At 49.9% G+C, this 15,779-nt stretch overlaps 1 protein-coding gene across 1 annotated transcript in view; it reads left to right on the forward strand.

Annotated features, from left to right (window-relative positions):
- Positions 1-4,454: 4,454 nt before the first annotated feature.
- The window catches only part of ZNF831 (zinc finger protein 831), a gene marked incomplete at both ends in the record, with an annotated part of 77,525 nt that continues 66,200 nt past the window's right edge, over positions 4,455-15,779 (forward strand). Inside the window, 2 exons of the mRNA XM_082670755.1 lie at positions 4,455-8,048; positions 9,270-9,409. Coding sequence (XP_082526881.1) covers positions 4,455-8,048; positions 9,270-9,409 — 3,734 coding nt within the window. The remainder of the gene's footprint in view (positions 8,049-9,269; positions 9,410-15,779) is intronic.

Raw genomic sequence — 15,779 nt, forward strand, 5'->3', positions numbered from 1 at the left:
TCCCCTGGGAAGCATCTCGAACTTTCTCAGCTTGAGGGAAGCCTTGTCTTCCATTCACATCAGTGCTTAGGAATTCTAATAGCTCCTACCCATCTCTAGGGATTTCTGTCTTTCAATCTTTCCTTAAAAAATTATAAGGTCTCAAATCTGTGAGATCTCCAATGTAGACAGGTTTATGAGGAATAGAGAATGGGAATGATGGTCTTGGGATAAAAAAGAAAAAAAGGACTGACTGTGGCACTTGCCAATTTCTGTGGTGTAAATAGTCCCACCACGGCCAATCGCAAGCTATGAACGTGACGTTACTGGACCTAAAATTGGCAGGAGGTGGAGATGTGGAGTGCCACCCTGTTACATAGTATTTCCACCATCCCGACGCAATCCACGTGAGTAACGTCCAGAGCATTAGATCATGCTAAGATGTAATAAAATAATTAGTAAGTGATGAGCTTGGTGAGTTCCTTTTCTACTACTGACATAAAATTCACATAACATGAAAGTCACCGTTTTAACTATTTTCAAGCGTACAATTCTGTGGCATTCAGTACATTACAATGTTGTGCAACTACTGCCTGCATGTGGTTCCAGAACACTTTCATCACTTCCTTTCATAAAGGAAGCTCTGTTCCCAGTTAGGCATGCACGCCTCCCTCTCCCTCTCCACCCCTGGCAACCACTGTCATCTGTTTTCTGTGTGTATGAATTTTCGTCTTCTGGGTTTTTCATGTAAAAGGAATCATACAGTGTGGCCTTTTGAGACTGGCTTCTTTCACTCAGCATCATGTTTCCAGGGCTCGTCCATGATGTAGCCTGTATAAATACGTCATTCCTTTTTATGGCTAAATGACATCTCATTGTACAGATAGACTGCAATTTGTTTATCCATTCATCAGTTGATGGACATCTGGGTTGTTTCCACCTTTTGGCTCTGTTGCATTGTGCAGTTATCAACATTTATGTACACGTTTTTATTTGAATACCTATTTTCAATTCTTTTGGGTGTATACATAGATGCAGAATTTCTGGGTCATGTGGTAGTTCTGGGTTTAACTTTTTCAGGAACAGCCAAACTGTTTTCCACAGTGGCTGCATCATTTTACATTCTCACTAGCAGTGGTTAAGTGTTCAAATTTCTCCATATCCTTACCAACATTGGTTATTTTCAGTTTATTGTTAATATGCTAGTTGATGTGAAGTCATACTGTGGTTTTGATTTACATTTTCTAATGACTAATAATACTGAACATCTTTACATGTGTTTTTGGCCTTTGTGTATCTGCCTTGGAGAAATGTCTATTCAAGTCCTTTGCTCATTTTTAAATTGAGTTGCTTGTCTATTTGTTATTGAGTTAGAAGCGTTCTTTATATATTCTGGATTTATCATTTATACAATTTGCAAATATTTTCTCCCATTTTGTGAGTTGTCTTTTCACTTTCTTGATAGTGTCCTTTGATGCACAAAAGTTATTTTTTATTTTGAAGAAGTCCAATTTATCTTTTTCTTTTAATTGATTTTGCTTTTGGTGTCATATCTAAGAATCCAATGTCAAATCCAAGGTCATGATTTACCCCGATGTTTTCTTCTAAGAGTTTTGTAGTTTTAGCTCTTACATTTAGGTTTTTGATCAATTTTGAGTCAATTTTTGTATGTGGTGTGAGGTAGGGATTCAACTTCATTCTTTTGCATGTGAATATTCAGTTGTAGTAACTTTGTTTTTAATATAATTTATCGAATTGTAAGTCTATATAATTTAACTTTTAATTATGGCCACATTTAACAACTAGCTTGCAAAATTTCTGAAAAGTTAACAATCAGCACTTGTGAGCCAGTGTGAGCTGGTATGAGCTGCCATGACTTCTACCTTTCCCTGATTGAACAGTCTTGCTGCTAAGGCTGGAATTTGGATTTGTTTTTCTTGAGGAGCTAAGCTGGGGATTGGTTGAAGTGCAACTCAACCAGTGGAGCTCCTGGGAGATGGGCACCTGAGGGTGTAGGGTCTGGAGGCCCCCCAGTTCTGTAGCCATGGGCCTGTTTACATTTTCTCGTTGCATCTGGCTTTCCCTCCCACAGTTGGAAGAGCGTGGCTGGGTCTCTCTTGCTCCCTCGCCTAGCATTTGCCCAGCGGTTACCCCTGGCTGAGAGGGAACCAGCTGTGTCTCTGTTGGGTTTGGAGGGACTTTGGAAGCCCCACCTTTGAGCAGAGACCCAAGCCTGATCTTGAAGCTAAAGAAGTGCTTTTTTCCTGCTGGGGTGGCCAGATAAAATACAGGATGCTCAGTTACATTTTTTAAATTTTATTTATTTATTTATTTTTGGCTGCATCGGGTCTTCATTGCTGCACGTGGGCTTTCTCTAGTTGCAGCAACCGGGGGCTACACTTCATTGCTTTGCGTGGGTTTCTCATTGCAGCAGCTTCTCTTGTTGCAGAGCACAGGCTCTAGATGCATGGGCCTCAGTAGTTGTAGCATGCGGGCTCAGTAGTTGTGGCTCGTGGGCTCTAGAGCACAGACTCAGTAGTTGTGGCTCATGGGCTCTAGAGCACAGGCTCAGTAGTTGTGGCTCGTGGGCTCTAGAGCACAGGCTCAGTAGTTGTGGTGCACAGGCTTAGTTGCTCTGTGCATATGGGATCTTCCTGGGCCAGGGATTGAACCTGTGTCCCCTGCATTGGCAGGCAGATTCGCAACCACTGTGCCACCAGGGAAGTCCCCTCAGTTACATTTTGATTCCAGGTAAATAATGCATAATTTTCTAGTGTAAGCAAGACCCATACAAGAATTGGGACATACATATACTAAAGAAGTATACAGGGCTTCCCTGGTGGCGCAGTGGTTGAGAGTCTGCCTGCTGATGCAGGGGACACGGGTTCGTGCCCCGGTCCGGGAGGATCCCACATGCCGCGGAGCGGCTGGGCCGGTGAGCCATGGCCGCTGAGCCTGCGCGTCCGGAGCCTGTGCTCCGCAACAGGAGAGGCCACAACAGTGAGAGGCCCGTGTATCGCTAAAAAAAAAAAAAAAGTATGCATTGTTTATCTGAAATTCAAATTTATCTAGGAATCTTGTGTTTTCATTTGCTCAATCTAGTAAGTGTCCCCTCAGGTCAGTTTTCTTCCTTATTGTCCTAATCCAGTAGCGGAGACTCAGAACTCCAGAGTGGGAAGGGCCCTAGGGAGGTGCCCATTTTATAGACCTGGAAACTGAGTCCCATCTGAGGAAAGGGACTTGCCCCAGCTCATGGGATCACTGTGGACTTTGAGGACCTTGCTGAGCTACACGATTTTTCTTTTTCATGAAGTCAGCACATTTTCTGAGTGTCTCCTCTGCACAGGGCACTGTGCTGGGTGTTGGGAGACAATGGTGACAAGCCTGCCATGTACCCGTGTGCAGGGGAAGAATCAAGAATTCCCTTTGAGAAGCAGCCACATAGCACAGGGAGATCAGCTCGGTGCTTTGTGACCACTTAGAGGGGTGGGATAGGGAGGGTAGGAGGGAGGGAGATGCAAGAGGGAAGAGATATGGGAACATATGTATATGTATAACTGATTCACTTTGTTATAGAGCAGAAACTAACACACCATTGTAAAGCAATTATACTACAATAAAGATGTTAAAAAAAAAGATAACTCCCCCCTCCAAAAAAGGATTCCCTTTGAAATATTACTCAGCCATAAAAAGGAACGAAACTGAGTTATTTGTAGTGAGGTGGATGGACCTAGAGTCTGTCATGCAGAGTGAAGTAAGTCAGAAAGAAAAACAAATACTGTATGCTAACACATATATATGGAATCTAAAAAAAAAACGGTACTGATGAACTTAGTGGCAGGGCAGGAATAAAGACGCAGATGTAGAGAACGGACTTGAGGACATGGTTGGAGGGGGAAGGGGAAGCTGGGAAGAAGTGAGAGAGTGGCACTGACATATATACACTACCAAATGTAAAATGGATGGCTAGTGGGAAGCTGCTGCATAGCGCAGGGAGATCAGCTCAGTGTTTTGTGATGACCTAGAGGGGTGGGATAGGGAGGGTGGGAGGGAGGCTCAAGAGGGAGGGGATATGATGACATATGTAAACATAGAGCTGATTCACTTTGTTGTACAGCAAACATTGTAAAGCAATTATACTCCCATAAAGATGTAAAAAAAAAAAAAAAAGAGAATTCCCTTTGGGCATATTAAATGAGATAGGATGGAGACAGACCCAGGTCTGAACCTGCTTTGCCACATGTTAGCTGCATGACGAGTCACTTCCACTCTCTGAGCCTCAGTTTCCCCTTTCCTTATATGGGGATAGGGGTATTTTTCTTGGGGGATTGTTGTGGCTCCAGTGGAGGTTACGAAATGCCTGATGGGGGGTAGGGAAGAGTTTACTGTATGATGAGAGAAGAGAGTTACCCATAGTAAAGCTCGGTTGTTGCTCACAGGTTGCCCGGCATCCTGGGCCACCCAGACGATGTGGGATGGAGGTGCCGGAAGTCACCTGCCCTGCCTTGCCTGCCAGGGACCAGCCAGCTCCTGCTTCTGGCCCCCCAGGGGCCCCAGGTGGGCAGGCCTCGCCTCACCTGACCCTGGGCCCCATCATCCTGCCCCCAGAGCAGGGCCTGGCCCCCACCCTGTTCCTGAAGGCCTTGCCCATCCCACTGTACCACACAGTGCCTCCAGGGGGCCTCCAGCCACGTGCCCCCCTCGTGTCAGGCAGCGTGGACGGGGGCAGCGTGCCCTTCATTCTCAGCCCCCTGCTGCAGCCTGAAGGGCCCGGTCCCACCCAGGTGGGGAAGCCAGCGGCCCCAGCGCTCACCGTGAACTTCGTGGGTGCTCTGCCCATCCTGTCACCGGGCCTGGGGCCCATGCTGGGCAGCCCCTGCAAGGTGCGCAACGCCGGCAAGTACCTGTGCCCGCACTGTGGCCGGGACTGCCTGAAGCCCAGCGTTTTGGAGAAGCACATCCGCTCCCACACGGGTGAGAGGCCCTTCCCGTGCGCCACCTGCGGCATCGCCTTTAAGACCCAGAGCAACTTGTACAAGCACAGACGGACCCAGACACACCTCAACAACTCCAGGCTGTCCTTGGAGTCGGACGGCGGGGGAGGCAGCCTCCCGGAGGAGGGGGACAAGGCCGGAGTGCCTTCCGGGACCCACGGGGCACGATCAGAGAGACCCCTTTCTCCGGGTGCCCAGTCTGCTGGGCACTGCCTGCTGCCCAGGGCGCATCTGTCCCCGGTTGCCAAGAGCCTGGACCTGAAGATGGACACTGTTGCCTGTCCAGGGTCCACGTTCGATGTCAGGGAGGCCCCTGGAGACTCTGCCCCCGGGCTCCCACTGGCCAGCTCGCAGCCGAGGAGGAAGCTGCCGGAGCAGCGGTCCCCGACGGCCAGCAGGCCGGGCTCCGTGCTGCAGCAGCAGCAGGTGGAGAAGCCCGGGGATGCCAAGCCCTCGGAGGGTCGGCTGCGGAAGTGCGAAAGCACCGACTCGGGCTACCTGTCCCGCTCGGACAGCGCAGAGCAGCCACCGGCCGCCGGCAGCCCCCTGCACAGCCTGTCGGAGCACAGCGCCGAGTCCGAGGGCGAGGGAGGCCCGGGGCTCGGGCGCGCGGAGCGGGCGGCCGGCCTGGAGCTGGAAAAGAGGCGGCTGGAGGAGCGCATCGCCAGGCTCATCTCTCACAACCAGGCCGTGGTGGACGACCCCCAGCTGGCCCACGTGCGGCCCCGCAAGACGGTCCTGTCCAAGCAGGGCAGCATCGACCTGCCCATGCCCTACACCTACAAGGACTCCTTCCACTTCGACCTGCGGCCACCGGAGCCCAGGAGGACGCCTGCCGCCCTCCGCGCCGCGCGCTCCACCTGCGCGCCCCCAGACAGGGCGCGGCCCCTCTTCTTCCACTCGGTCCCCACGCAGCTCTCCACCGGCACCGAATGTGTGCCTGTCACCAGGAGCAACTCGCTGCCCTTCGTCGAGGGCACGGGGACGTGGCCGGAGCTGCCGGACCCCCGGGACGCCTGGTCCCGGAGGCAGAAGCCTCTGAGCCCCAGGCCTGCCCCCGCCCGATTGGCCGATGTCCCTGGCAGTCACCCCCGGGCCCTGGTCAGACAGGCTGCGGTGGAGGACCTGCAGTGTCCCCCGACGGGAGACGCCTCGGCCCCGGCGGAGGACCCGGATGGAAAGAGACCGGCTGCGGGGGAGGGACAGGCCGGCCAGGGCCAGGCGGCTGGTAAGCAACGCGGCCAGAGGAGGCTGAAGATGTTCTCCCAGGAGAAGTGGCAGGTGTACGGGAAGGACACGTTCAAGAGCATCTACCAGAAAACGAAAGCTGGCCACCACGGAGGCAAGAAGGCTAAGGAGGTCACAGCGGGCGGCGGGGTCGAGCTGGAGTGTCTTCTCCAGCAGGATGCAGGGGGTGGCGGGCGTGCAGCCCCCTCCCAGGATGGGAGGAGGCCCCCGGGCCCCGAGGACACTGCCGTGGAGGCCAGGCCAGCGCCTTGCGCAAGCCCACCGGCCTGTGAGGGCCTCTTGGTGACTGAGCCCCCCAAGCAGAGGGAGACAGTGGCCAGAGCCGGAGGCAGGGACCAGCCCCGTGTGAACAGGGCTGCCTCACGCCCTGCCCTCAGCTGCAGAGGACCCCTCTGCTTGGGCAGCAAGAGCCCTCTGCTTCCCCCAAACGGGAGGCTGGAGCTGGGGTGTCAGCCGCTCCCAGCACCCAGTCCTCCCAAAGGAGGTGACTTAGAGGCTCCCAGGCGGGGTCTGCCGGACCCCAAGCTGGAAGGTGGCACCTGGGGTGGCGGAGGGGACGCCAAGGAGACCTGTCAGCAGGCCCACGTGGTCCCGAGCCGGCCGGGTGGGAGCTCCGGGGAACCCCAGCCCACAGAGGTCAAGCTCCCCTCGGAGAGGAAGAAGCTGAAGGTGGAGGCGCTAAGCTGCCAGGAGCCCCCGGGAGCAGGAGGAGAGACCCCGGGGGGCCCCATGCACGCTGCCTCCCCGCCCCCTCAGAACCAGGACAGTGACCCCGGGGAAAAGCCAGGGGGGCTGCCTGGAGGCGGCGACTGCACAGCGAGGGGCAGGGCTGGGACCCTGAGGTGGGCAGGGCCTCGGGACACAGAGCCTCGGCTGCGTGCTACAGCTGCAGCCCCCGGGTGTCCCTCCCAGCTGGCCTTGCAGCCTCGGGCCCCCGGCGTCCTCGCTGCCCCAGTGGACATGGCCTTCCCCCCACAGTACCTCCTCAGGTTACCCCAGGGAGAGACCCGTCGCCCGTCGCCCATCCCCCAGAAGCCGGACCAAGGCCGGGGCCTTCTCTGCAGGAGAGGGGGACCTGAGGAACGGGCATCCTTTATGGAGTCAGGGCTGGAGGCCCCCCTGCTTCCCAGCCCAACCTCAGGCCAGGCCCCTGGTGGAGCAGACAGCTTCGGGGAGGACCCCAGCTGGTCCACGCCGTGTGACAGGAGAAAGGGGGTGCAGGGAGAGGAGAAAGGAGGCTTGGACACTGGCACCCCAGCAGCTGGGGTCCCCAGGGGGGCAGTCTCCTTCCCGTCCACGCCAACGTGTGACTCTTGGAGGAGTGGGACCCATGACACCCAACAAGCCTGCAGCAGCAGCACTTGGGCGCGAGCCAGGCCCTCTGGGGGCGTCCTCCATCCCTGGGAATCCACTGGGGAGCTGGGGGGGCCTCTCGAGAGTACCCCGTGGGGCCCTTCTTCAGGGCCACTAGCGGGGCTCAGTGCCGGTTGCTCCCGCCAGCCCGGCCCCTCCCTCTCGGCCCTCCCACCCCCGGGCTGGCCTGAGTTGGCCTCGTGTGCGCCCACGGAGACCCCCGGGAGCTGCAGGGCCCAGGGGCCTTTCCCCTCGCTGAGGGCTGAGCCCCGGCTCACATGGTGTTGCCTGAGCCGCAGCCTCCCTCTGCCGCTGGAGCAGAAGGAAAAGGACACTTCCGTGCACCTGGCGCTGCATTTCCCTGCTAGCAGTCTCCCGGGTGAGGGTCCTGACGCCCAGCCAGCGAGCAAAGCAGTGTCTGGAAGATGGAGCAGGATAAGCCCTGGAGGAGGAGGGCAGACGCAGACACTGAAGGTAACACCCAGCTTTGTCCCAGGGCCCTGGGGGCTGAGGGAGGATGCTTGGCAGGCAGGACTTACAGCGATGGAGAGAAAGTATGAAGCCATCCTGTGTAGCATCTGCTGTCCATTATAACATCTTCTCAGCCTGCTCCCAAGGGAGAGAAAAAAGGCGCAACAAGTAAAATAAAATGAAAGAACATCATGAGAAAAGGTTTCAAAGGACAGAATGACTGTACCCAAGACTCCGGGTGAGATTTTTCATAACTAGACAAACCTTAATGCTGAGTTTCCTGGTAGCAGAGGCAAACAGTAAAAATGAAACGCTGGTCAGGAGAGCTTATAAATCAGAAACCCTTTTTGAGAGATAGACTCCAAACAAAAACTCTTAAAAGGAGATAGTTATCATACCAGGGACTCCAGAGAAAATAGCTGCTATGGTCAGATTTAACTTACCCCTGAGTTTCCTGGAAGCAGTGGCAAAAGGGGAAAGGAGCTGGGTGCTCTAGAGAGTTCTCACTGGTCATTAAATTTATAGTCCCATCTTTTTTTTGTGGGGGGGGAGGGCCGTGCCTCGCGGCATATGGGATCTTATTTCCCGACCAGGACTCAAACCTGCACCCCCTGCATTGGAAGCGCAGAGTCTTAACCGCTGGACCGCCAGGGAAGTCCCTGTAGTCCCATCTTGAGAGCGACTCCATGCATCTGGATTGTATAATTGAGGGTGTTGTCCTGCTCTGGGATGTCCTGGGCCAGGGTGACTGGAGAGGATCCTGCAGCCTCAGTTTTAACTTAATCATGTGGAACAACAGGGTCTGTGTCCCAGAGCTTGAAGGCTGTTCTCATGGTAACACTGCCTTTATCCCGAGAGTGGGGGGTTAAGAAAGAGTGTGCTGGGCCTGAGAGAGGGTGAATCCAAGGCCCAGCTTAGCCTCCTTCCTCCACAAGGCCATCAGGTACTGGGTGTGGGCATTCCTGGAGGAGGGAAAGGAGCCGGCCACGGTGTTCCCTAGACCTCCAGTTATCACCAAAGGTCTGGGCTTTTTCTTCTGTGGATCCAGCCCAGGCAGGATTCCAGAAGGTTCCGCCCAGCAATGCTCAGACCATTTGGCAATGCAGCATTTCGATGCCCGATTTCCCCAGACAGGAATCCTGTCTGCAGAGAGAGAACCCTTCTGTGTTGTTCCCACCGTGAGGGCTGTGAGCAATATGACGCCTGCGTGCCTGGTATTTTCAGCTCTCCGACCCAACAGCCCCAGGGATGCCATCCCAGGAGTGGATGTCTGAGCCGGAACGGAAGAAAGGATGGCCTCGTAGGAGGGCAAAGATGCCTCGTGGGAGCAGCAAGCAGAAACAGCTGAGGAGCCGCTCCAAAAGGTAGGGTGTGTGGCCACCTCTGTCATTTCCCCGTGTGCCCACAGTGTCAGGAGCTGCAAACTGTGATTTCAATAAACCCCCGAGGAAAACTTCACAAGGGATTCAAAAGGCATCTCTGCGTTCCAGGGAGAGAGAGACAGAGTCCTGTATAGGAACTGGGGTCTGGAGTTTCATGGTTAAAGGACTCAGTGTGTTTCCCCATCAGCCTACCGGCTATGTGTTTTTCAGTGGTGCCTTTTTTAAGGCCAGGCGTCCAGCAAATATTCGAAATAACTGAGTTGAAAACACATCCATCCAGTTTAAGTCCTGAAGAGAGAGCATGTTAATTATTTACAGCTTTTATTGCTTTTTTAATTATGCAAGTGATGCATGTCCTTTGCAGAAAAATTAGAAAATACAGATGAGTGAGGAGACGACAATAAAACATCCTAGTGATCTCACCACTCGGAGACAATCACGTTTAGGTGTATGCCCTTCGAGACTTTTCTCCGTGATCTGTGCACGTACATAATCTCCTGACTGCAAATGCGGGCTGGGGGGCAGATGGATTTTAAAACCCCTCTTTCATCGCGTCATTCTGATCGTCTCGCTCCTTTGCTCAAAACCCCTCAGGTTGCCCACTGCGTACCCTCCTCCCTCCAACACCCCGCCCCCCACCCCCGCCCCGCAAAGCTTTTAGGTCCCATTTTCCCATGGTCGCCCCCCTCCCTCTCAGTGTGATGTCATATGGTCCCAGCCCTCGCCTATTCTCTATTTGACACTCCGAACCCATATCCCCAAGGCTCTCCTGCACCCGCAATCTCCCGTTCCTAGAATGCCTGGCCTTCTCCTATTGTCAGTGTTTGGTCCAGACATAGGTATTTGTCGAGAGGCCACACGAATTCCTAATGCTTGCCTACAGCTGCTCAGGCTCTCACTGGCCAGAGATGACATACCCTCTTCTGAGGCCCCTGCACCCGCTTTCACTTGTCTGCCAGGACCATGTTTCCAGGGCTGGCATCGCTGAGGGCTTGCTGTGTGCCAGGCACAGCATTTTTCTCTCGAGGAAACTGAGACACACAGGGAAGTCAGGCAACTTCCCCAAGGACCCGGATCTGAACCAGCAAACCTTACTCCAGAGCCCAAGTGCTAAACAGCAGCTTGCCCCAATGCTCCCAGCCCGTAGTGGACGTGAGAGTCACCTAGGGTTTTCTGGAGGTTTCCTGTGATGCTGGGTCAAATTCAGTGGGTCTGGGACGGGGCCTGAGATTCTGTATCTCTAACATGCTTCCCAGTGACGCTGAGGATGCTGGTCCAGTGAGCTAGCTTGGAGAGCAATGCTTTACATCACCCAGACCACATCCCGGGAGCTCAGGGATACTGGCACGTGGTTTTGCTCCCACAAAGCACTAAACTACATCTGAGTGACAGCTGGCAAGCCTGAAGTCTCCAGGCCTCAGTCAGAGTCCCGGGAGATGTGGGGAGGGGGACAGAGGTGGGGTGCCTCATCTACAGTTCCCAACACTGGAACTTGACTGTTTCAACAGACTTTCGTTGTGCACCTGCTAGGTGCCAGGTGTCTACATGTGGAGGCCGTTGGGGAAACATTCCCAAATAAGGCTGATGGTCCCAGGCTGGTCCTCCGAGAGGCCTGGAGATGTCTCTCCAGGATGCCTTGCAAACCCATCAGCAGCCCCGGGGCCAAACAGCCCATGTAGGAATCTTATTTGGCCGCAACATTGTTGAAAGTTTTGATGCTTAGTATCCAAATAATAAATATCAGGAGATTTCACATATAAACCTGGATTTTGGCTTCTCTTAAAATATCTGAAGCTCTGAAGACATTGGGCCTGCCTTCTTGCAGGGCAGCGGCTGGCTGGGGCTTAGCAGCAGCTATGCCTGTGGACGGTGCCTGTGCTCTGCAGCCTGCCTCAGTCCCCACTTGTCCCTAGTGTCCTTTTTTCCCATTTTTTTTTTTTTTAGTTTTTTTTAAAAAATTGAAGTGTAGTTGATTAACAATATTGTGTTAGTTTCAGGTGTACAACACAGAGATTCATTATACACACACACATTCTTTTTCAGACTCTTTTCCCTTATAGGTTATTACAAAATATTGAGTGAGTATGGTTCCCTGTGCTCTACAGTAGGTCCTTGTTTATCTATTTTATATATGGTAGTTTGTATCTACTAATCCCAAACTCCTAATTTATCCCTCCTCCCACCACCCCCCTTTCCCCTTTGGTAACCATACATTTGTTTTCTATGTGTGTGAGTCTGTTTCTGAGATAAGTTCATTTGTGTCATATTTTAGTTTCCACCTATAAGTGCTATCGTATGGTATTTGTCTTTCTCTGTCTGACTTACTTCACTTAGCATGATAATCTCTAGGTCCATCCAGGTTGCTGCAAATGGCATTATTTCATTCTTTTTTATGGCTGAGTAGTATTCCGTTGTATTTATGTACCAAAACTTCATCCATTCATCTGTTGATGGACGTTTAGGTTGTTTCCGTGTTTTGGCTATTGTGAATAGTGCTGCTGTGAACAAAGGGGTGCGTGTATCTTTTCGAATTATGGTTTTGTCTGGACATATGCCCAGGAATGGGATTGCTGGGTCATATGGCAACTCTATTTTTATTTTTTGGGGAAGACTCCATACTGTTTTCCGTAGTGGCTGCACCCGTGTATATTCCCATCAACAGTGTAGGAGGGTTCCCTTTTCTCCACACCCTCTCCCGCATTTATTATTTGTAGATTTTTTTTTTTGATGATGATGGCTATTCTGACCGGTATGAGGTGATACCTCACTGCAGCTTTGATTTGCATTTCTCTAATAATTAGCGATGTTGAGCATTGTTTCACGTGCCTTTTGGCCACATGTACGTCTTCTTTGGAGAAGTGTCTATTTAGATCTTCTGGCCATTTTTTTGATTGGGTTGTTTGCTTTTTTGGTGTTGAGCTGTAGGAGCTGTTTGTATGTTTTGGAGATTAATCTCTTGTTGGCTGCATCATTTGCAAATATTTTCTCACCGCCTGTAGGTTGTTCCCTAGTGTCTTACGTTTAGTCATGTAGTCTGCCTGGCCCTCATAGGCATGCGTGTTTGCAAATCTTCATCTTAACATCCGGTTTTGTGGGAGCCAAAACTCTGCCTCCCAGTCAGTGAGCTTCTCAGCAAGAGGCTGCAGGTGAAAAAGTGAGGGGGCAGAGGGACCCCAGCGTGCAAACAGGAGAGGTCAGAACCCAGGCTCGACAGCTCTGTCCTGGAGCCTCCAACTGGGTGCACTGGGGATGACGCTCTTGAAGTTTTTACATTCACCAAACTTTGACTGGTCGACCGTGATTCCTTCATCATTCGTGCCTTTATTGGCTCATGATCGTCCTTTGAGTCATTCTAACCTCAGGACCTTTGCACTTGCTGATCTATTTACCTCCACCTGCACACACCACCTCTGGCTCCTCATGGGGCTGGCTCCCCCTCATCTCAGCAAAGACGCTGGTATTGTGGCGGAGACTCACCTGACCCCTGTACCTCAGTGGTTCCCCCCTTTTTTTCTCCATCCCATCGTCTTGTTTTATTTCCTTCATAGGTTGTTGGTAGAATTCATTTTCTTGAGGCATGGAATTGATGGCAGCTTGCTTCTTAAAAGCCAACAGTGGAGGGCTTCCCTGGTGGCGCAGTGGTTGAGAGTCCGCCTGCCGATGCAGGGGACGCGGGTTCGTGACCCGGTCTGGGAAGATCCCACATGCCGCGGAGCGGCTGGGCCCGTGAGCCATGGCCGCTGAGCCTGTGTGTCCGGAGCCTGTGCTCCGCAACGGGAGAGGCCACAACAGTGAGAAGCCCGCGTACCGCAAAAAAAAAAAAAAAAATATATATATATATATATATATATATACACATATATATCACTGTTAAGAGAAAAGATATATATCTCACACTGAATTTATCATCCTTCAGTTTGATTTTTAAACTCCATATTGTGTTTTTGAAGATCTCGCCATGTTTGGTACATACAGATAAAATTCATTCATCTTAATTGCTGTAGAGTATTCTATCCCATGGAAATAACACACTGTATTTTCCATTCCCCTATTTATGGACATTTAAATCATTTCCAGTTTTTTGTGTGTGTGCTAACTTTGCAATGAACATGCTTATACGTGCCTCCTTAGACACAATGTGAGAAGTTTTCTAAGAAACATACCTAAAATGGAATTACTGGGTTATAAGATAATCACATTTTCAACTTTGCAAGTTATTACCAAATCACTCTCTGCAGTGCTTGTGTCACTGTAGGTTTCCTCCAGCTAACAGTGAGAGTTTGCCCTGCTCCCATATTCTTACTAATGTTTGTTAGGAGCAGATTTTTAATGTTTTGCCCACCCAGAATTTGTAGGATTGTGTATATATCCTAGATTTGCCTATATTCTTTGCCTGTTATATATATTGCAGATATTTTTCCAGGTCTATTATCTGACTTTTTAAGCCCATTCATTTATATTTACCCACATAATTGCAAACATCTTGCCTCTTCATTCCTTTTGGCATGTCAGATCTTCCTTCTGGGATTGTTTTCTTCTGTCTGAAGTATATTCTTTGGAATTTCCTTTAGAGAAGAAAAATCTCAGTTTTTATTAGCCTGAAAGTGCATTTATTTCACCCTTGTTGTTGAAAAATATTTTTTCTGGGTACACAGTCTCAGGTTGACAGTTATTTCCTCTCAGTCCATCAAAGCTGTTATTGCATCGTCACTTGGCTTCTGTTTTGTGGTGAGAAGTCAGCTATGAGTCTACTCATCTGTCTTTTGAAGGTCTCTTATCTCTGGCTACTTTCAAGATCTTCTTCTTTGGTGTTCCATACTTTTACTTCGATGTATCCAGGTACACGTCACTTTAATTTATTCCATTAGGAATCCACTGGGCTTCTATAATTTCTGGATTGATGTCTACCAGGAAGATTCTCAGCCATTGTTCCTTAGATGTTGCCTCCATCCCAGTCTCCCTCTTCTTTGGAACATTGAAATAATGCATCTTAGATCTGTCTTTCATGTCTCTTAACCTCTGTTTTCAACAACTTTGTCTCTCCCTGCTATAACCTAGATACTTTGTTCAGATGTTATCTTTAAAATGTTACTAATTTTCTTAATCCACCGTGTGTTTTTTTCAAAGCTCTATTGACATATATTGAATTTTAATATGCATATTGAAAGTGTGCAATATAATAAGTTTTGACATGTTCCCACCGGTGAAACCAACAACACTATCAAGATAGCAAACGTATCCGCAATGCCCACAGTTTCCATGTACCTCCTTGTAATTCTTTCCTCCTGCCCCCACCCTCCCCCCCCCCAGGTAACCACCGCTGTGCTTTATGTCGCTATAGAATATTTCACTTTTTCTAGAATTTTATAAAAATGGAAGCAGACAATATATACCTTCCCCCCCTTTTTTTTCGGCTGGGCGTTTTCTTCACTCCATATGATTATTCTGAGGCTCGTCCATGTTGTGTGTATCAGTCATTTGTTCCTTTTCATTCCTGAGTAGTAAGCCATTGGGTGGATACGGCACAATTTGTTTATACAAGCACTTGTTGGTAGACATTTGGCTTGTTTCAGTTTTGAGCTGTTACAAATAAAAAGTACTATAAATATTCATATACAAGTCTTTGTATGGGAATAAGCTTTAAATTCTCTTGAGTAAATACCGAAGAGTGGAACGTCTGGATCTTATATGGTAGAGGCATAATTTTTTAAGATGCTGCCAAGCTGTTTTCCAAAGCGGTTGTATCATTTTACATTTCCACGAGCAGTGTGTGACAGCTTCTGCTTCTCCACCTCCTTGCCAGCACTTAGTATGGCCATCCTTTTTCATTTTTGTCATTCTAATAGATGTCTGATGGTATTGTATTGGTTTGAATTTACATTTCCCTAATAAATGATGATATTGACTATCTTTTCATGTGCTTATTTGTCATTTATGTATCTTTTTTTGGTGGAATATCTGTTTGCATCTTTTCCCACTAAAAATGGGTTGTTAGTTTTCTTCTTATTGAATTTTGAGAGTTATTCATATATTCTGGCTATAAGTCCTTTTTCCGATATGCAAGTGGTAACTATTTCCTTCCAGTCTGTGCCTTGTTTTTTGTTGTTTTTAATTCTCTTAACAGTGTCTTTTAAAGGGCAGACATTTTAAATTTTGATGAATTCCAATTGTCATTCTTTCTTTGGATTGTGCTTTTGATGTCATAACTAAAAAATCTCAGTCTAAATCATAGCCACAGAGATTTTTCTCTTAAGTTTTCTTCTGTAGCTTTATGGTTGTAGGTTTAATATTCAGACCTAGGATCAAATTTTTGTATATGGTGTGATGTATAAATCAAAGTTCTCAGTTTTGC

The sequence above is a fragment of the Grampus griseus genome (genome assembly GCF_964374135.1).
Source record: "Grampus griseus genome assembly, chromosome: 14".
In the NCBI taxonomy this organism is placed as follows: Eukaryota; Metazoa; Chordata; class Mammalia; order Artiodactyla; family Delphinidae; genus Grampus; species Grampus griseus.